At 37.1% G+C, this 21,990-nt stretch overlaps 1 protein-coding gene across 2 annotated transcripts in view; it reads left to right on the forward strand.

Moving 5' to 3' along the window:
* Window positions 1–5,825: 5,825 nt before the first annotated feature.
* evla (Enah/Vasp-like a) overlaps window positions 5,826–21,990 on the forward strand; it is a 37,046-nt gene continuing 20,881 nt past the window's right edge. Inside the window, exon 1 of one of the 2 annotated variants that reach the window (XM_016675942.1) lies at window positions 5,826–6,060. In XM_016675942.1, the coding sequence (XP_016531428.1) occupies window positions 6,038–6,060 (23 nt within the window). In that variant the 5' untranslated portion in view covers window positions 5,826–6,037. Of the gene's footprint in view, window positions 6,061–8,900; window positions 9,227–21,990 lie in introns of those variants that run through there. The other variant, XM_016675941.1, reaches the window with a different exon arrangement.

Below are 21,990 nucleotides of genomic sequence, written 5' to 3' on the forward strand. Positions count from 1 at the left end.
AAAAAATGGTTACATACTATAGGCGATTCATAGCGGGCGCCGCCATAAAGGGGGCGCCAAAAACAGGGACGTACAAATTAAATTTTTTCAATTTAATTCTTTATGCTGACTAGAAATAGAAATAAAACAAAACTAACTTACAAGTAACTTTTTTAGACAGGAGGAGCTTATTTTAACTTAATAGTTCTTTAATTTTATATAAAAATAGTTAGTTCCACCGGTAGGTTATTTTACTTATCACATCAAATGTCTTGTTATAAGTTAAAATGTTGCCAATTTTTAAAAATCAGTGCTAAGGAATTAAATACTTAAGTTAATTTCCTACGTCTTCTTGCTGAAAAGTTATTTTACTTTTTCTGTATTTAAACAGTGAAGTACCAGACCTGCCACAATAAAAAAATTTGCTGGACTATAAATCGTCCCAGAAGTTATTGCAATGAACAAAAATGTTGTTTTGAACTGGAAGACATTTTAAATATCCAAAATACATAAACAAAACAACAGAAACAACTAATAAAATGAATTATAAATGTGTCCTTCAAAATATAGGCTAGTCCAGACGAAATATTTTTGTCATCTAATTTTTAGTAGAAAGAGAGGAAAAAAAACAATAAATCATGCAAGTAGACATTATTCAGCTTGTTTTAATTTATCATGTGATTAATTGATTTATTGTGACAGCCCTAAACAGCATTATGTAAAATTTACATCACATTATGATATTATTCCCTCATTAAGAACATACCCGGAGGGTTGCCTTGATTCTTTCATGCATGTCTGAGAAGTCTTTCTAACTCCATGGCAGCCATTGAACTGTGCAAAACGCCGGGTTGGACCTAGCCCCGCCTCCAAGGGCAAAGCTCCTCCTCAAAGCTGCAGTCCAAGTTTCTGCATTACAGAGCAACTCCTCAGCTCCTTCAGACTAGCCAGCAACAATTAGCAAACACTTGGTGGAACTGCGCATCATTATACAAGCTACTTCTCAGGGCATCACTGGTAAAGAAAAAAAACTTTGTTAAAGGGTTAATAGAGGAGCCATTTTGTAATGACTTCCTGAAGGCGTAGTTTCAGAAAGAGTGTTTTTTTTTTTAAAGAGACAGAGGCCCAATTTTAAGGCTTTAAATTACAGAGTATCATTTATTTTAAGTAATATTATGTAGTATTTTAAACAAGTGAAGTTAACATAGTTTCTTGATTTTATTATAAAATGGCTGAAAAACATCTAATACTGCCGCTTTAACGGCTGTGACGTACACCTCAGACAGGACAACGCTGCCTTCCTGCTGATCGTGATGTTCTGGCGATCTGCTTGGCTGCTGCCAGGCAGCTCCAGCTCCATCCTGTCGCTTTGCTGGGTCAGAACCAGCAGCTGAACTTCTTTCCTCTCAGACAGCAAACATGTAGGAATCATGTGGCTCCTTCCAGCTGGACAAACGCAGTTTCCTCCCTTTCTGTGGAGCTCGGCTCCTTGCGTCCTGTGTGTTTATTTTTGCCAGAGGCAGGTCTGCTCTTTGACTTAAGCCCAGAAGGGAAGTCTTAAATCTCCACAGAGAAACCACTTGCGTCTTTTACAGTGTATGGAAGAGGTGCAAATTATTGACTAATGAGCTCATCTAAAGTTGATTGACTAACAATTAATTAATAAGCGGCCATTTTCTTTACAACCTGAGTTTTCTCTTGTATCATTCCATAACATGATGTTGTTTTTGATCTTGAAAGAATGTTAAGACTTCTCTCCATGAAGTGAATTAACTCACTACATCCCTCAAAATCAACCATAATCATCAGCATTATGGGGTTTTTTCCATCATGTTATAATTTTTCTCCGTTATGCCCTTTGCTTTTCTTGCATATTATTCTCACTTTTGTAACACATCAGTAATTTTGTAATGAGAAGTTGACCCTTCTTCCGCTACATGAACGTTATTAAGGTAAAACTTGACTTAAGGAACTTTGTGAGTGTTTATGTATTTCCGTTTTCGAATATAAAGTGAAGACTCTGAACTCTGTTTGGAATGTTTCTCTTTCTTGTTCTCGCCGCCATCTTTGTTTCTGTACCAGTTGCTCTGCTTAAGGATGACCAGCGGCGCCCTCTGCTGGATGGCAGCCAAACAACAACACAGAAAAAAGGTCTAAGCCCTAAGCAGAACTTACGAGTTAATCAATTGGGGCTAATTTTAATCTGATAAACCATTAATCAACAGTTAGCTGTAAGTTGGTTGTTTGCATCACTACGGAGGAAGATTTTTATAAAAATGTAACCTCATTCTGGGCTTTGTTGCATAATGTTGGTGCATTGAAGCGTATACATGAGTGCATTTTTAGTCCTTTGGCTGTGCATTGCTTTATGCTGTCAGGTCTGATGAAGTTCTTGCTGCTGGATGAGGAGGAAACTTTAAAACAGTTGGGCTTTTGTCCTGCACCGTCACTGCAGGATCATTTCTGAAGCGCTTGTGCTGGTGACTCATTGTTGGAGAGGTAAAATGATGGAAGACACACTGGGAGGTAAAATGCTGAGCTGCACTGCAGGCTGCTGCTGCTAGCGTCCACGTGAGTCAAAGTCATCCGTCTCCAAGCTTTAAACTGGCAGACAGAGACTCACAATAAACCCTGGAATGTCAGGGAGAAAATTCAACCTTCAAGGGGAGAAAAAAAATGTCTTTTAACTGTTAATGATTGTGCAGTTTCTATCCGAGGGGTCAGAAGAGGTCAGAAAAGCTCTTAAACTTATTTATTTTCATTTTGTCCCACGTGGAAAAACGTTTGCCATGATTGCAAAGTAGCCGCAGGCTAAAAAAAATCCAAAATCAAGCCTTCAAGTTTTGTAGAGCAAAAACTTCAAAGGGATTTTTACGGCAATCTATTTGGGCCTTTGTAAATGGAGAAAAAGGAGTACATTTCCACCAAAAGCTCAGAAATGTTGTGATTAATCTCAAAAATGTTGTAGAAAAATTGAGATTTGAAATTGAGACATTTTCATGTTTACATGTTTATTTTTGGAGAAAATTTCTAATATTTTTCTAATATTTTTTCTAGCAAATTTCCTTGTTTTATTTAGAAAAGTTTTTATTTTGTGTCTTTACAGAAATTTACTTATTTATTTTTGCCAACAATGGCCATAGTACACATTTTGCACGTTTGTTGTATTAAAAGAAAGACATCTAATTTTCAGTTTATTTTGGACTTGATTGAATGAATTTATTTTCATAATAAGAACGTTGTTTGGGTGACTTTCTTTCAAAATGCTTGCTCTGTTTAGCCAAATTTAATAAAAAATAAAACCTGATTCCTTCAAAAAGCTGACTTTTATTAAAAAGCCAACTTTTTGGCTTTTTAGTAAAAGTCTCTTTTTGTTAAAACGTGGTTATAAAAGCACAGATACATTGTGCTGTACTTTAGTTTTTCCTGTGTAAGAAAATTATATTGGTAACGATCTTGATGCTCCGATGATGCTAATCCAGGTGAGTGTTGCTAGCTATCTGCTGCTTTACCTGCTGTCTAGCTGCTCCGGATGTCCTTTTTTTCCTGCATTGATGTAGCCAAACTCCATCAAGTGTTTCTTTTTAAAATGTCTTATATGATTCGTTGTGTTGATGTGTTTTGACGTGCTTCAGCCCCGAGGTAATTTTCCGCCAGAACACGCAAACGTCCCCATTCACTCTCAGCGCGTTAAAGTTCCACACGACAGGATTTGTTGCTGCGCGCTTGCGCAGTGTGAGGGAAAGAGAAGATCAGCTGCACATGCAGCTGAGAAGTGACATACAGATGATCGGTTTTAGTGATCGGCAACAAGAGACAGTGATCTGCGATCACTGATCATATACTTTTCACAGAAATTGGCCGATTATGATCGATCAGCACAGCTCTAATCTTGACCCTGATTACAAATTAAAAGTCTCTGTCTGCATCTGTGGGCTAAATTTGTATTATATTTTATTTGCAGTTGGAGGTTGCACAAAATCAGCCCAAGGGCCACAAATGCCCCATGGACCACACCTTGGACACCCATGCTTTCTGCAATTCATGTTATTTTCCAACCCATTTTGGCTGTGTGTATAGCTCAAATTTTTGTCTTAAAATTATTTTTTTTCTTAAATTATCTCCAAAACAACACATTTGTTCATAAAGAGAATAAACCCGTCCTAGTCCTTAAATGTGTCCTAAAACAGACTAAACGTTTTTTGCTTGTCCAGCAGATGGCAATACTTTCTTTCTCCCCGTTTAAAACTTGCAGCCAAGTTTCACACTTTTTGTGAATTTCTCCAAGAAATAAGTTTGTACTGCTATTATTGCTGCATAACTGTGTCTGTCTCTTTAATAACAATATTAACAATTCATTTTAGTTATTTAACTTTAAAAAAATGCTCTAATGTTAGTATCTTGGTTTTAAAATGGTTAATTTTAGGGAGTTTACATTTTCTTGTCCCTAGGACCTTGACTGGGATTTCTTTTAAATCTGACAATATAAAAAACATAATTATAGCCTCAAAACCACTGTTGGAGAGAATAATGGATTTATATCACAGCTTACAGAGAAATCCTACAAGCAGTAAAATCTGACGCCTCCATTTCTGTGAAGAAGGAAGTTGGGCTCAGTGTTTCCTTTAGAGGTTTTTGTAGTTTCCTTCAGTGGTTCTTGGTGTAGCGCCTCCACAGGTAAGGAAGGGAACTTTTTTCCCGTTTAGTTTGGATCGTTTGACACAGTGAAGTCTAAAAGCTGAAAATTAATCGAATATTGCAACTTTGGTCCCCAATCGAACTGGACCGTCAGGTGTGGAAACGCCCAAAACATTTAAATCACAAACAAGGAAATACTTTTTTTTTAAAAAATCATGTCCTAATAAATATAAAACATCTTGTTACTGTTGATCAAAAACTTGGGAACTTTAGTGGTGAAGTAATCGCTTGTGGATTTTTAAAAAATTCCTGTTGTATTTCTGTGACCTTATGAGCTCCAGGCTGCATATTTCCTGCCATTTTAAGGCGCACAAAGCCCTCTAATCTTTAAGATTGCTCTTTGTTTGCTTCCTGCACCTCAGCTTGCCGTAAAGAAGCTTAATGTCTGCGTTGCTTCGGCCAGATGGACCTGCGTGCGGACAAACTAAACCCACTTATGAACTTCAGGGAATTATATTACACATAATTGCTGCTCAGTTTGTCTGAACTGGAATAATTTAATGGAATAATGGTAAACAAAGGGTAAACTAGGGCTACACTGTAAAAACACAAAAGTAATTTTGGTGTAGTTTCTAGTGCAAATATTTTATGACACTTGAAATAAGACAAAACTAACTTAAATATAACTTTTCGGCAAGATGTATAAAGGCTTGCTTTAAGTAAATAATTCCTTAACATTGATGGAAAAAGTTCTAGTTCCATTGACAGATAAATTAACTTATAACATGGGAAAAACTTCTTATTATAAGTGGAATAATCTGCCAATTGCAAATACCTTTTCAACAAGATATGGGAGCATGTTTTAAGTAAATAATTCCTTAATATTGATGAAAAAGTGCTAGTTCCACTGGCAGATTATTTTATTTATAATAAGACATTTTTCCCATGTTATATGTGGAATAATCTGATAGTGGGACTTTTTCATCAATATTAAGGAAATATTTACCTAAAATAAGCGACTATATGTTGCTGAAAAGTTACTTATAATTTTGTCTTATTTTAAGTGTAGTCAGATGATGACCAGGAATACTTGGTTTGTGTTTTTGCAGTGTAACATGTAATTTCCATCCTGTGGAAGTCATTCCTTGGGGGCCGGTCTGCAGCGATCACATGCTCTCTCTCTCTCCTTCGTTCCTTTTCCTCTTCATCTCCCTCCTACTCTCTCTCTCTGTGCCTCATGCTTTGCTGGTGTGGTGGTTTCTTAAAAAACAGCTTTTGAGGATGTGAAGAGGGGAAAGACTGAGTGTGCTGCAGCATGTGTGGCTCTCTGTCCTCTCAGACCGACACTTCCCCCTCTCCTCCGTAATCTTCACCTTTTTTTGTATCTCATCTCATCCTCGAGGATAGCGTCCTCTCCGACATGTACTCCCTGGATGACTTCGGGTAAGGCAGCGCGACCCTTCCTCGCCGCCTCTCGTTCTGTGTTTGTGGAGTTGTGCGAGTCGCCGTCGGATTGCTTCTGGAATGTGTGGGAATGATTCTTCGCTCCTGAGTGTTTCTTTTTAAAGCTTGGCTCAGCTTTCAGGCCACATAATCTGCTTCCTTCTCGAAAGAACGCTCGCAGGATTGCTCGTCTGAAAGAAAACGGGGAATTTTTCTGCTTTTGCTTCTGCGTCTAAGCTGCTCTTCGTGCCGTGAACTTCTCTGGTGTGGCAGAGAAAATGAGAAAAATGTGAGGAAAGATGCCAGTTTCTCTTACACCCTCCCGTCGGTGTTTTCTTTGCTTGGAGAGAATTGATTTTGATTAGCTTAGTTCCCATTTTTTTCAGACAGCAGGAATGAGTTTCTGCCTCAATGCTGCCAATTCGCAGCAGTGATCTGACTCAATGCATCACCTAAAGTAGGAGAGACAGGAAGAAAAGGATAGAGAACGTTAATCTAAGATTGCTGGATGAGCTGGAGTAGCAAGAGCCAGATGACTTTCAGACAAAGAGGTTTGTGCATAATATGACAGATTACAGCTGCTCAATGCTGATTTGTTGCAGCTAGCCCACAGATGTGGGTCAGGAGAGATAATATCGATGGTTTGGATTTGACTGCTTGAACTCCAGTGATCTATTGCAACCAGATCACATGGGAAACTTGTCTGCATGTCAGAGCATGGAGGGAAAGTGGCTCAGACTGTCATTTCATCTTACAAACACACAGTAATGAAACGATTAATCGGATTAACCATGATTAATCGATTAACCATTAATAATCGGTTAATCGTTAACGGGAGTATGCAGACTTGAAAATATGCAATTGCCTGGAAGAAAAACTTATTCAGAGCTGTATTTAAGCCAAAACTGTACCAAAAAAATCATTTTAAAAAGATCAAACTTCCACAAAAGTCATGCTTAGTTATTGCATTTTATTCACTTAAATGTTTATTTTATTTAAAAAGTAAAATGGTTATTTGTTCAGTTGCGTTTTTTTTAAATGCATTTGTATTATTGTATAAAATAAGCTTTTGTGGTTAGATGGAAAAAAATCTACAGCATTTGTATCCAAATAATCAATTGATCGTCTGAGTAATCAATAGAATACTAAACATACATTTCTTATCAATACGACTGTCAGGTTCATGTTTGCCTGTAAACGAAAGTGCACTGTAAAAACACCAAATCTTACCAAGTATTTTTGGTCTAGATTGTTGTGCAAATATCTTAGTACACTTAAAATAAGACAAAACTCAGTTCACAATATTGGATCTTTTAAGTAAATAATTCTTAATATTGATGAAAATAAATACTAATTCATTGTAACAAGACACTTTCCCAGTAAGTGAAATAACCTGCCAGTGGAGCTAGTACTCTTATTAAGGTGTACTAAGATATTTGCACAAGAAACTAGACAAAAAATACAAAACAGAAAAGAGTTTTTGCAAAGTGCTAATTCCCTTTAGCGATGAGGGCGAGTGACGCTGTCAGTAGGTTGGGGGTTTGTGTTGTGCACTATGTATCCATGTCGATTAGCCTGAGGCCTGATTGGCATCTAAGGACATTTGAATTAAATAATTGATGTAATCTGGGGCGATCAGTGTGCTGCCTGGTTTTATGCTTTTCACTAGATATGATATTCTCAATGTATTTAAATATGACCAAATAGTGAATTTAATTCAGTTATCCACTTCAAAAAGGTGAGACTCATATTAAACATAGATGTATTTTGCATTTGTATTAGCCAGTCATATTGTGGAGACGTTTAAAGTAAGGTTAGGTTCCAACACTCAGACATGTCTGCCTACCTAAACCAGGGATCTACAACCTTTACAACCTAAAAATGTTGTTTTCACACCTGATAATCCAGTAGATTTGGTTCAACTGGGGGCCAAAAAAAAAAAACTGTTGCTGCTGTTTTCTTTCACACTGCTTTGTGTCAAACGATCCAAACTAATCGATAAATCTGTTCCCCTCCTCGCCTGTGGGGGCGCTGCACCAAAAACCACTGAACAAAACAACATGAAAACCTCTGAAGAGCGCAAATTCCTTCTTCACAAAATGTAAAGAAAAAAGGAGTAGCGTCAGATTTTAACATTTGTAGGATTTCTGCTTTATGTTTGGCAAAAGTCCACAAGCCATTTCTTACAGATATAGGAGCTTGTTTTAAGTACATAATTCCTTAATATTAATGAAATGGTACTTGTTATGTTGGCAGGTAAATTAAATTATGGGAACATTTTCTTCTTATGAGCGAAATAATCTACCAATGAAACTAGCACTTTTCTTTTATCAATAAGCAAAAAAAACTCCATCATGCTGAAAAGTTACTAATAAGTTAGTTTTATCATATTTCAAGTGAACTAAGATATTTGTCCTAGAAAGTAAACCAAAACTACTTGGTAAGATTTTGTGTTTTTGCAGTGTAGAGGTTTGCATGCAGCTTTATGTGTCGGTTTTCCCTGAGCAGAGGCTGAGAAAACAGGGTTGGTCTCTTTGTGGGTGTTGATGGACATTTAGCATGAACCCCTCTGCAGCTAATGAGTCGTATTCATGTATTCACGAGCCGCAGCCGCCCTCTGAGGCCGAGGCCACCCCGATCAATATTAGTCACCGCAGTATAGACCGCTGGTTGTTAATTTAGGCTCTGCTCATCACTGGCTGGTGGAGAGGAGGGGTGAGCGGTACAGCAGGAACCCCAACAGCAGACTGAAAAAGCTGTGTATCATGGAAGGGGGTGGGGCTTAGGATATGAGGTAATCTCCCCTGGGTTAGCATTATGACAATAGCACAGAGGCTCATACACACAGCTGGCAGGTCAATGACTTCATCTCTGCCCGTCTGTCAGTCATCTCTTTGTTGCTGGAAGGATGGATTATTGGTCCCACTGTGGATGCAGCAGTGCATGAACTCAGAACCACTGGATGCTTCTCATCTCTTTTACCAAAAGGATGTTTTCTTTCCCATCACTTCTTTTTAATTCTGGTCGAACGTGACGGTAAAAGCTGCTCTCCTGCTTCTGTTTCCCTTTTGACCAAAATGGACATTCATCGGGTCCAAGCGGTGCGTTACTGCCTCCCTCAGAGCGTCAGTGACTCGGGGTTGTTTTACAGCCATATTGCTGCCAGGTTTGTGCTAACACTTTCTTTGTCTGTGAAACGATTAATCAGATTAATCATGATGAACTGATTGTTGAAATAATCGTCTAGTAATTTAATAATTGATTAATTTTTAATCAATTATTAGAGTATAAAGACTGAAAAGAAAATCTATTTTCTGAAAGAACAACATATTCAGAGCTGTAATTAAGCTAAAAATATACAAATTGTATTTGCAGTTAAGATAAAAAACCTTTTTCTGTAAATGTGTTTTAGAGAAACTCCTCAAGTTCCATAGTTTTAGTCTCACCTGGTTCAAATTCACTAAATGAATGCTATGTTGTTGCTTTTTAGGCAATAAAATGTTACTTATTTAAAAACTTGAATTATTTTTTTTGTATATTGTATAAAAATGTTAAGTTAAATGTAAATCTGCAGAATGTGGCAGGTTTTAAGTCAGATTAATCAATTTATCATCAGAATAATCGATTAATTGTTAACTGGAGTATGCAGACTTTTAAAAAAGGCAATTTGCATAAAATATTGAGAGTGGTAATTAAACTGTACAAATTGTATAAACATTTTGCATTTAAGATAAAAACACATTTGTCTGTAAATATGTTTTACCCAAAACCCCTGGAGTTGCATAGTTTTAACTTGACTAAGTTCAAATTGTTGTTGCATTTTAGGCAGTAAAATATTTATTCCTCATTTAAAAAAATAATTTCATTATTTGTTTTTTTATTGTATAAAAAATCTTGAGAAGTTAAATGAAAAACATGCAGAATGTGGCATTTTTAAAACTCAGATTAACCAATTAATCAATTAATTAATTTGTAAAGTAATTGTTAGTTGCACCTGTATTCTGTGGATGAGCATTTCCTCTCATTATAAATATTAGAGAAGAGTGAAATGTTATGACTGAAATTAAATAATAAAAAACACTTTATGAGGAATTTTAAATGAGTTGGACAGAGTGAGTGTGAAAAAGGAAGAAAGCTTCTCAACATTTGTGCAGCACAGATGGACAAATCTTCCCTTTTTGTATTTTAATCAGAGCTAAAATACTAATCTGTAATCTTAATCTGCTGTATGGAAACAGAATTGAGTATATTTGGGATTAGTTGCTGTGTACATGACTGGTTTGAACTAACTGTTATGTTTTTCCTGTAAAACAGTGAAGCTCATCTACCGGTTTGTAAATCCTGTCTTGTTGCATCTTCTCAGTGAAAATCAGAGATGCAACAAGCCTCGTCGTTATTCTGAACACTCTGCAGCTTTGCACAGAGCATCTCTGAACAGCAGAGCTCTTTAAGGCCTCCATGCATTTTTAATTCACACATGCATTAAACACAGTTCGGCTTCTGGCTGAGGCAGCAGTCTTTCAGGCCGGTGGACTCTGCGGGGATGATGCTAACAGGGTCGCTGCGGTTGTCCCCACAGCTCTGTTGGTGGCCTTGTTCATCTTTAAAAGGAACATTTTGAACAACTGGACCTTTCTGTGTTCCTTCTGCTTAAAATTGTCTTGACTTTTGGGGTAAAAAGTCTTGTTTTGGAGTTTTAAGCTATAAAAATCCACATTTAGCTTTTGACAGTTGTATTTTGTTGGTGTTGTACATACAGGGGCAGCTGCATGCTGAGCCAACTATAACGTACATAATTAAAGAATCAGAAGCAGGGGAATATAATCTCTAGATTACATATTATTTTCTGGTGCTTTTATATTTGTGCATAAAACATAAAGGGAATTTATTATGCAAAATTTACATTGTGCGTGGTTTTGTTCTTCCATCTGGGTTTCTACTGCTCCTAAAAACAACCCAAGTTCTTAGGGAAGTCTTTTTAATATATTTTGGGTAAATTTAAAAACCTTTTGAGTGTAACGTTACAAGTCAGCAGGCACTGCCAGTTACCTAGCAACCCTATCGAAGCCCAGTCCGTTACCTAGCAACTCCAGCAGACTTCCAGAACTTTTGGTCAGCTAATTTTATTGCTGCATGTGCTGTACAATGGCTGCTGGAAAAGACAACTGTTTTGTTGTTGACTTACCTTCCATAAACCACTTGCTGCATTCTTGTTGCGTGTGCAGGAGGCTCCACTTCTACTTTTCTAAGATGTCTGGTTGTGTAATTGCTCTGTTTTTCATGTGTGAGTGTAAACGTTGAGTTGGGGGCATGGACAGCAACAGCTCATTTAGTGACAAGACGCCTAAAACAGCTCATTCTGAGACTAAAATCTCATCATATCAGAATTATTTTGTGTAAAAATGTTATGAACATGTTGTGTATAGACCACAGACCAATCCTAACCTGTTCAAAGAAGCATAATAGGTCACCTTTAAGGTTTTTAACCCACCAACTAAATCATCACGGGACTAGATTTATGTTTTTTCCACAGTGACTGTGGCATAGAGAGCTAAGCCCACAGCTATATTTATGTGGTTTGCATTAATGCCTTTAGGACTTCGAGTTTCGTTCATTTGGACCATAACCATTCTCGATTGTGCAGTTTTAGTGTTTACTTGTGTGGACCAGATGGGACAGGGGTGGAGATTAGATAAATACACAGACTGTGGAAGTGGGTGCACTCAGGACAACATCTGGGATTGGCATGTTTAGGCTTTGGATATGGATTATAAACCCAGCACAAAAAGTTAAACCATTTGTATTTGGCTTAAGGTTTTCTTTCCTATAGCAACGTTTCTTGGCAATAAATCTCCAACCGTTGGAAAGCCTGTTTACTCCTTCCTAAATGGTGCCACATTTGTTCAGTGCTTGTCGTAGTTCAAAATTAAGGCAGATTTATCGGTGCTACTCAAAAACATTAAAAATGACAGTGAAGCAAAAGCATCTATTGTCCTGAGAAAGTTTATGCTTGGTCATCTGGCTGCTGACTGTCATCTGCATTTTGTCGATTTGATTGGGATTCCTTCCACTGAAGCCAAGTTTCTCTGTGACATTTTATTATCCTTGAATTGATCCAATCACTTTTACTCATCTCTCCAGCATAGAAGATCTTTGGTCAAAGTAGGAACGCTCACTCTCTTTTTTTTTTCTTTTTTTTTTTTTGTTGCCATTAAGTTTTAGCACATAAGTTTGACTTGATCTGGAGAAAGCAGTTCGATTTCTGTTTTCAGCAACAGGTTGTCATGCTCTGCATTCTGTCTTATATTGGCACGTTTTTTTTAAAAAAAGGGGGAAACTTTACTAGCGCTGAAACCATTAATTGCGATTAATTGGTCACGGAAACAATCATCAAATAATTTAACAATTGATTAATTGTTAAATGGAAGATGCAGACCCAAAAGGGCCTTTTGCTGAAAGAACAACACACTCAGAGCAGTAATTATGCCAAAACTGTGCAAATATATACTATATATTTTACATTTAACATGAAATAAGAAAAAAATTGTATGTTCTACCCAAAACTCCTGTTTCAAAGGTTCACCTGTTTCAAATTCTGTGAAAAAACTTCTCTTAATCATCTAATTATTAATTTGTTAATCAAAAAAGAGTCAGTAGATTAAATTTCTAATTATATTTCTGCTTGATTAATTTTTAATCAAGCAAAAAAGGCTGAGTGTTTCACATTTTGATGCAGATGAATCTGGCATTCACTAAAGGAATGCTGTCGATTAATCCCTAAAACAATCAATTAACTCAAATAATCGTTAGTTGCAGCCCTCCTTTTAGAAGTCGTATCTGTTCTTTGATGCAGTTGGTTTTCTCTGTGTGCAGGATTTCTAAGTATTTATGTTGTCTAAATTTAAAATTAAATAGTCTGAACCGCATCAATGTGACTCTTGCTGACTTTGGAGCCAGCAGTGATACTAAAACCCAGCTCACATTGAATCATCTCCATCAGTTTGTTTTTAACAAGCGAACAGAATCTGACCCGGCTTCTCGCTGCCTGTTCTGTTTTTAGTTCCCGGTGCCTGTTTCTCTGCCCGTGAGCAGTACTTTCCCCCGTGGAACAGATTAGAGGTCTTGCGCTGGAGTTAAGTCGTGGTTAATTTAGATTTAAAACTGCTGTGAGGTAATGATCCGCCCGACTTGGCTCGGTCTCTAATCCAACCTGTCAGTCAACTGAACCCCACACCCACCCAAACGCTGGCGCTGTAAATAAATTTGCACACCTCCACCCAAAGCGCCAGCGTCGCCCGAAGGATCCCGGTCAACTCTGGAGACTATCGTAATTACATACATAAAATAAAATCTACGCACTGGAAACAAACTGAGAGTATGAAGGAGTTTTTTCCTGCTTTCTGTTGTCCTAAGCCGTGCCTGAGCTAAAAATATCCGTCTGTTTTATTTTGGGTTTACGTACAGTATGGTACCATGATGTATGGCATGCTGGTGGATAATTATCTGTTTCTATTCCTGTTTGGGGAAGAAGGCAGAGCAGCATGTCACAATCGTAGGGCGGGTTGGTTCAGTCTGAGCAGCAATTTGCATCTCTGAGTCATTTCTATCTGCTACTCTTGGCCTCAACTAACGATTAATCGATTAATCTCTCGATTATTCTTACGATTAATTGCGTACTTGAAAGAAATTGGCACATTTTGCATATTTTTCATTTAACAACTAAACTCTTTTTATACAATATTATAAAAAATATTTCAATTCTTTTGTTGAAAAAGAAAATAAACATTTTATTGCATAAAAACGATGACATTGCATTCCTTTAGTGAATGATTGACCATTTGTACCTAAAAAAATACTTCTAACATCAAAATGTGAAAATGATGAGATAACACAAGGACTTTTTCAAATAATTATTGTTTTAATTTGCATAATTTGAAGCAGGTAAAGCTAAAACTGACACTTGAGGGGTTTTGGGTAGAACGTCTTTACAGACTGTTTTTTATTATGTTAAGTTCAAAATGCTTATAGTTTTGTACAGTTTTGCCTTAATTACTGCTCTGAATATGTTCCTCCTTTAGAAAATTGCCTTTTTTTAGCATATAAACTCCAGTTAACAATTAATCGATTCATATTTTAATAATCATTTAATCCGATTAATCATTCCAGCCCTGATAGATTCAATGCTTAAGTTGGAGAAACACAGAAGCTTATTGCATTCTTCCTCATTCTGCTGTTTATTTACTCCTCTGATGCCGACTTCATGACTCCATAAGCAGCAGCTCCGACCAGCGATGCATTAGACCGTGTAATTATTCCTGCTGCTGCTGCACATGGCAGCCTCTCCCTGTGCTTTTGTCATTCAGGAGCTTTGAGCTGGTTAATGAGCATGAACCAAAACGGATTATTTGAAGGAATAAAGTTGTCACTTTGCAGGACACCTCCTGGTTGGCCCAGTTATATTCAGAGGAATCTGAAAGTGGCGCAGAGGAGGTGTTTAAGATGCGATTATGTAATGAGCATCTTTTATTCCTGTCATACTCGATAGAAAATTATCTCAGTATATTTAAATTTGATGATAAAAAGAGAAAATATCAGTTTCATTCAAAGTGATATATTTTAAGTGTTTAGCATTGATGACTACTGGATTAGAATCACATTTTCCTCCAGTAATTTAAACATTTTCAAAAAGCTCCTAAGGAAAAGGAAATAAGTATTAAGAGTAGAAATTATTTTGGTTTGGGATCATAAAGCCGTTTTTAATAAGTGTCAGCAGGCCTAAGCAGTGATCTGAGCCACAGATAATGTAATAGGGTTAAATAAAACGTCTTCAGAAAATAACATCCATTTAAATTGAATTATAACTGAGGCTTGACTATTTTTAGCTCAAAGAAAGTCACTGTGTGCAGAAAACAAAACTCATACTTTACAGGAATTTTACACACGAGCATCCTTAGAAGGAGCATGGTCAGCCAATCAGAGGTGGACTTTAAAAGAATGATGCTAAAATGTAGCAACGAAACAAAACATTTCTCTAATCTGAATCTGAAAAGTGTGATCGGTCCTGAAGTTTCTTGATGGATTATCTGGTTCTGAGTACTGGAACACAGCTGCATTGGGAGCCGGAAACTTCCTGTGAAGGAGCCGTCACAACTGTCTGCTCAGCCAATCAGAGATGGACTTTGGATAACCTGCAGACATTGTCGTGTTACCTACATCCAAAAAGCGTACAATGCAAACAAATGTTTGTAAAACCAGCTGACCAAACATGCTGGTGCTCTAATTGGGTTGCTAGGCTACAGGCTGGGCTCAGGTTGCTAGGTAATGGCGAACTAGCTGTTCTGTTAATTGTGATTTAGCAATCGGGAGGATTTTGAAGCGGCTCATTTTCCAGATTGTCAAAAAAATGTTAAGTGCTTGGACTGCTTTTAGAAGCATTAGAAACTCAAATGGAAAATTAAAGAGATACAAAATGTTATTTTCCCTTTAAAGGTAAAAGTACAAAATAGTTTGACAAAGTTAAAAGTGAAAACTCTGATTTGAGTACAAAGCAAAAAAAGGTTAATTCTGCAGACTGCAATATTCTTGTCATCTCTTTTTTATTTATTATTCATCCTAAAGATTTATTTTCTGATGACCTACTTCCATGATGCTTCTGTTTGCTCTTGTGCGAGGTTTAGTTTGCATCGCAGAGACAAAGGTCCAATAATAAATCCGTTCAGACGCCTGCCGCGCGCGCCAGCCTCCAGTGACTCATCGTTTGTTCGGGTTCGTTTGGGCGCCTTCCACTGCGAACCGGCAGGATGAAACAATTAACCCTGGCATTAAAAGCTTACTGTCGCGATAACAGAAGTCCTGTCCTTGGGCGGTTTCCAGAGAGGACGCCTCATGCTAGTGCCCTCCTTCCTAAGGGAACACTTCCTCAGCCTAGATACAGTTCACTCAGCAAAAGCATAAAACTGAGCATAACATTTCTATTAAATCCACTTCATGTTTTCTGGGGATGCTCGGCTTCGGGCGTTTTTCCCCAGCGCCGAGCTTCCTGCTAATGGACCGATCTGTTCTGGGAGAGAGGAAGCACGTATATATGGGAAAGGATTTGGGTGGAGGAGGTTGGGATGAAGAAGGCACATATGTCCAACCATGTGTGCAGGGAAGTGCTTTACTTAATTCAAAAGGCTGGGAATGTGGCCTCCTTTTCGCCACGCGCCTTTGAGGCGTATTTGACATGAGGAAGTGCTCAGAGTGGCAGAAGTCCTGTTCATATCCTCTCTCCACTGCCTTTAATAATATTTAGCTTCCATTCAGAAATCTGCTCCTCCCAGCGAAAACTCTGTGCCCTGAAATGATTTTCACATTACCTTGGGGCGTCTTTACCACTTTAAACCAACACTAAACCATAGATTTTAATATTAAGAAATAATTTCTGTAGAAATGAAACGTGATCCTGTTATTCTTTTGTTTTCTGTGTTTAGACACTACCCTCCGTTCTGTTTGTGACATGTTAAAGATGAGCTGTTATGATTCCTTGAACAGGTTTGGATAGGTGCTAATTACATTTTTTCACAAGGATCTATCTCACTGTAAATCCAGATAAGCTGCTGCTGGCCACGAACCTCCAACTCAATGTTTACACGCACATGAAAATTGCTGCAAACAGATGTACTATTACATAACCATACGTCTTTGAAAAACATTAGTGCAGCCTCCTGCACAACCAACAATGCAGCAAGTGGTTTCAAAACTGTTATATTTTCCAGCAGCCGTTGTACAACAGTAAAACTAGCTAACCAAAAGTGCTGGAGTTCCGATTGGGTTGCTAGGTGACTAATTGAGCTCTAAGGTTGCTAGGTAACGGGCTGGGCTCCGCTGGCATTGCTAGGTGAGGCGCAGTGCCTGCCGATTTGTGATGTTACATTCTGGAGGTTTAGAAAGCAGCTTCTTGTGGACCAGAGGCTGAGCACAGAGAGCTGGTGGACTGCTTTCTGTCATGGTGTGGGAACAATCCTCTCATCTTAAACGTAAACAAAACAAAAGAGATGATTGTTGATTTAAGGAGGAACTGGTTTAGATCAAACCTTTTTTACATCATGGGAGAAAAAGTGGAGGTGGTTGAGGAATATAAATACCTCGGTATTCACCTGGACAGCAGACGGGACTGGAGACGCAGCAGGGAAGCGTCCATAAGAAGAGACAGAGCGGCTGGAGGAAGATAAGATCCTCCAAGGTTTGCAGCAAAATGCTGCAGGTCTTCCATCAGTCTGTTGTTGAGAGCCTCATCTGTTGGGGCAGCAGCATCAGAGACCTAAAGACGCTCAACAGCCTGATAAAGAAGAATGGTTCTGTTCTGGTTCTGGTTCTGGTTTTTTGGGCCCAGTAAATCCATCATGTTGGTCTGTCTCCTCCTGCGCTTAATGACGCTTAAAGTCTGCGTTTCCTGGACCTCAGCAGGTGCTGGGGATCTTCTCGGTTGAAGCTCAGCCACTTTTAGCCCTTGGTTGTTCCAGCAGATTGTTCCGATGAGTTTCTCCGTCAGCAGCGTGTGGATCCACGCCCAGTTGGATTTAAACCAGCTGACTGGATTTGGCTGATTTAGGAATTTTATTGGCTTTTTTCCGGCTTTAAGAGACTGTCATGTTGCTTTATTAGTGTGTTTTGCATCATATTCTCGCTGCAGGAAGGAGTTTTTCCTTTAACATGAACATGTACTACTGTGTTGAATTCTCTGTAATGCCCAGTCTTTCCCACACCATAATACCTCCACTACCATGTTTAACAGATGAGTTGGAGGCTTTTGATTTAATCCAATTCCTTTCCTTTTTATTCTCATTTCATCCAGAAATGTGCAGCTGTGCATCATGAGGTGTTCTTAGCCCCCATTCTCATTACATTTCAATTATTTACTGCTTTGATTGGAGTATGGAAAAAATGAAGAGCCCACTTAAAATCATCAGTTTCTCTGATGAGAAACTATATAGGTTTATGTTTGAGTAAAATGAACATTGTTCTTTTATTCTATGAACTACTAGAGACTAGCATGTCTCTGAAATTCAAAGCAGATATATAGTACTTATTTGCAGAAAATGAAAAATAGTCAAAAACCCGAAAAATATGCAGTGCTTCAAATAATGCAAAGAAAACAAGTTCATATTGATTTAGGGACAACAATACTAATGTTTTAACTCAGGAAGAGTTCAGGAATCAATATTTGGTGGATTAACCAGCAGGTTCTCACTGCAGAGGGCTGTTAGTTTTTTACAGAGCTGTATTTCTTTATTTAGAGCGTTTTTTATCCGTTGAAGCTTTTGTTTGTGTGTAAACTCTGTGGATTTGCTCTAACCCGAGACTGTTTGCACAAAATTAAAAATCAGATCCCGTTAGTGATAAATCTCTCAGTACCTTGATAATAATCTGATTACGATAGTTAAAAACGGTGCTTAATAAAAAGGCACAAGTTGTCAGAAATGCAGATAAATCACAAATTTTTCATTTCTGTATTTTTTTTATAACTTCCAAGTTGGAAATGTTTTTAAGTCTTATTTTATTGTCACAACAGAGTAATCTGAAAAAGATCCTGTTGTGCAACTAAAGAAAACAGTTTACATATAAAAATCTTACTATCTACAGATGCAGTTCTTCAGTTTAAACTCTTAGGAACAGCTGGTTGACCTTTGACCTTCAGTGTTATTCTCTCTGCTGCTCAGAAACCCAGTTTGATTCATCAAGTTAGTTTAATGTCACTGATCAGGATTTTCAGCTAGAGTTGACCTTTTCAGCCCAACATGGTCATTAAATTAAATTAAATTAAATTAAATATTAAGAAATACTTGGGGTGTTTTGTGTCACTCTATTTTTTTCTATTCTTAATCCAGTTTGGCTTTGATTAATAGATGTAGAAAAATTCAAATTGTGATCTCAGTCTCTTAAATTAATGTAAAACAACTAAATATGTATATGAAAAACCACTGAGAATACCATTTTTATCTTAGACTACTATCAGTTTTTAGTTTTTCTGTTCAGTTTTGTGCAAGAAGAGTGAAGATTTTTTTAATCAGCCAGTAGTAATAATAAACCATAAAAGTCAATATTACTGCAAATAATTGATCTAAATCAGGGCCTGATAATAATAACAGGAGTAATTGAGTGCTCCTGTAAATGAATTTTATGGAGATTATTTTAATATTTTTCTCTTTTTACTGCTAAAATAATGGCACAATGTAAACATAATGACATTTAAAATTAATGTAATTAACTAATTTAAAATACTAAAAATATCCTGTTCTTATTTTAAAAAATCTTGTTTAAAGTGGGAAAAAAATAAACATGACATGTTTACAACATCTTTATTAAGCTGACTTTTTTTAGATTTAAGGTTCTTAGATCCTTTTAAAATTTATTTCATGCTGCAGAAAAAATTCATAATTTATCAAAATAAATGTTGCTGATTGACAAACCTGAGGACTAACAACTGTTTTTAAGGATTATAGTAAAATGTAAATGTATTTTCTGGAACTTATTTCAGTGTTTACTTATTTTTATTTTTTAAAAACAGTGGAGTTTTGTAAACATTATGAGCTTCAAGGTGTTAAAAATAGAAAAAATGTATTTACACCTCAATTCTTGGGAAAAATATTTAATATTTTTGCAGTTCAGTTTTTTAGGCAGTTTCTCCTGTATTAAGGACAGATGCATTGGGCTTCATAGCTCTTTAAGGTTAAAGCTTTTCTAAATAAACTTTTTCTGCAACTCGTCTTCTTAGCCCAAAGTCGACTGGGAATTAGCCTCTAGTATTCATTGTTCAAGATTAGATTAGATTTTAATTTTAATCAAAATAATCTGAGTAATCTGATCCAATCTAATGCCAGTACCAAGGTCACACACAGAAGGATTTTTAAGAAGAAGCTGTGAAATCTTTTCTTTTTTAAATTGTGCTGCCTCTCACGTTTCTGTTCCTCTTTTTCTGCTTTCCTACTCATGATGGAGCAACACACAAAGCAGAACAAGACAAAAACATTCAGTTTGAGTTTCTGCATCATCTTCCAGCCCGGCGGTTTAAACTGCTCCAGAAATAGGAGCTGTTTTCGTAAGGAGAGAGTCGGCCGCCTCCCTTCGCGCCCCTCCCTTCGCGCCCCTCCCTTCGCGCTCCCAGATTGACTCTGGTGGTCTGCGGAGCCTCTGAAGTGGAGAGACGTGTTTGTTATGTGATTAGAGGCTCTGCTACTCACATTCAGACGTGCAGGAAGCACAAAATCTGCAGAAGTCCCACATTGTTTAACATTTAGAGAAATTAAATTCAAGGGCTTGCCAGTAATTGCTCATTATTTTCCACTTAAAATTATAGTTTTGGAGTAAATTTCCTCCTAAAATCTGATAAATAAGAATGATACTGATGCACTTAAATAAATTAGAATATTATCACAAAGTTAATTTATTTCAGCTATTCAATTAAAAAATCAAATACATTTATCACACAGATTGATATATTACAACCATCTATGTCTGTAATTGTTCATAATTTTGACTTAAACTGATAAAATTGTTTTTTTAATATAGAAATGTGGGGGGAAATCCATGCACTGTATAGTATAGGTACTTAAAGGACTTATATAGGGTTTATTTTGCGTCAATACTCTTATTTATTAGAGTCTCAGCTTGTTTTAATTATCTTTCAGCCTGTCTGCATTGTTTGTCCTAAACGAGTTTCACAATAACCTCAAAGATGTTTTATTCCTGTTTTTTTTCCCACACTTTTTTCTTCCACTGAACTTTCCACATCAACCATTTCTTTAGCTGTGAGTTTTTGTGACCCACAAAAGGTTTACTGGACAACATTCAAGTCAGCAACCACAACTTAAGATTTTTCTATTAAATGTCTCAGAGTTATTGCTCAAAATAATCAAAATAGGTAAAATCTTGAAATCCCTCCACTTGTGTGTAATTAATCTTTATGACTTTGTCTCTTTTAAATGAAGAACTGAAATAAATCAACTCTTTAGGGAAATTCTTGGAAACATCCTGGATAACTGGAATAAGTTTGATTTTGCATCTGATGTTTATTAGAGGAGCTTCTTAATGTCAGAAGTCGTCCTCTTGAAGAACAGTTCAGTTTGTGCACCGGCGTTCTTAACATTTAATAGAAATAATTATCTGTTTTCAGTCGGTGTGAGTCAAACTGGTTATATTGCTTTGGGATTTCGTCTGGAGTCGATTCATCCAGTTGTTTAGAGAGCGGATAAAGGCTGAAGAAGAACTTTATCATCACTGCTGAATTGTTTGAAGCTGAGAGGAAAGTGGGGACAATGTGGCAGCTGAACAGTGGGAAAAAGATCTGAGACGGAGCTGTTGCAGCAGAGCAGCAACTCATGGTGCTTTGATATTTCAGTTATGACGTCTTCAAAGTTTTTCACCTCAAACTGCTGCAGCACATTTTGGACAGAAACTCAAACTCTTTCAACTTTCCATGTTTCATCATGCTGAAACTGCAACTTCTATTTATTTCACTGAGTTTTCAGTTTTATTCACTAATACAAATCTGAAAAGTGTGGTGTGCACATTTGCAACGGCATATCAGAGTAAAAAGGAGCAATTTCTGCCAAAGGACTTTTTAAATTTCTGAGTTTTTTTCTATCAAATTTTCATCAAATGTTAGTCATTTAATCGTTAGTCAATGGACAATATCAATCAGCTTTAATCAATAACTTGCATCCCTAGTTGAGTCATGTCTGTTGATTTTAACCAATCATAAATTTCTGTTTAATGTGGCTTAATTTTGTTTGCTGGTAAAATAAAAAATTCTCACTCTGGTGATGTGCATATGGATCAAACACTTCAGTTTATCCTATCATTATCCTCAACACACATGCACACGCACACACACACACACACACACACACACACACACACACACACACACACACACACCCTTCTTTGCTC

The sequence above is a fragment of the Poecilia formosa genome, unplaced genomic scaffold (genome assembly GCF_000485575.1).
Source record: "Poecilia formosa unplaced genomic scaffold, Poecilia_formosa-5.1.2 Scaffold123, whole genome shotgun sequence".
In the NCBI taxonomy this organism is placed as follows: domain Eukaryota; kingdom Metazoa; phylum Chordata; class Actinopteri; order Cyprinodontiformes; family Poeciliidae; genus Poecilia; species Poecilia formosa.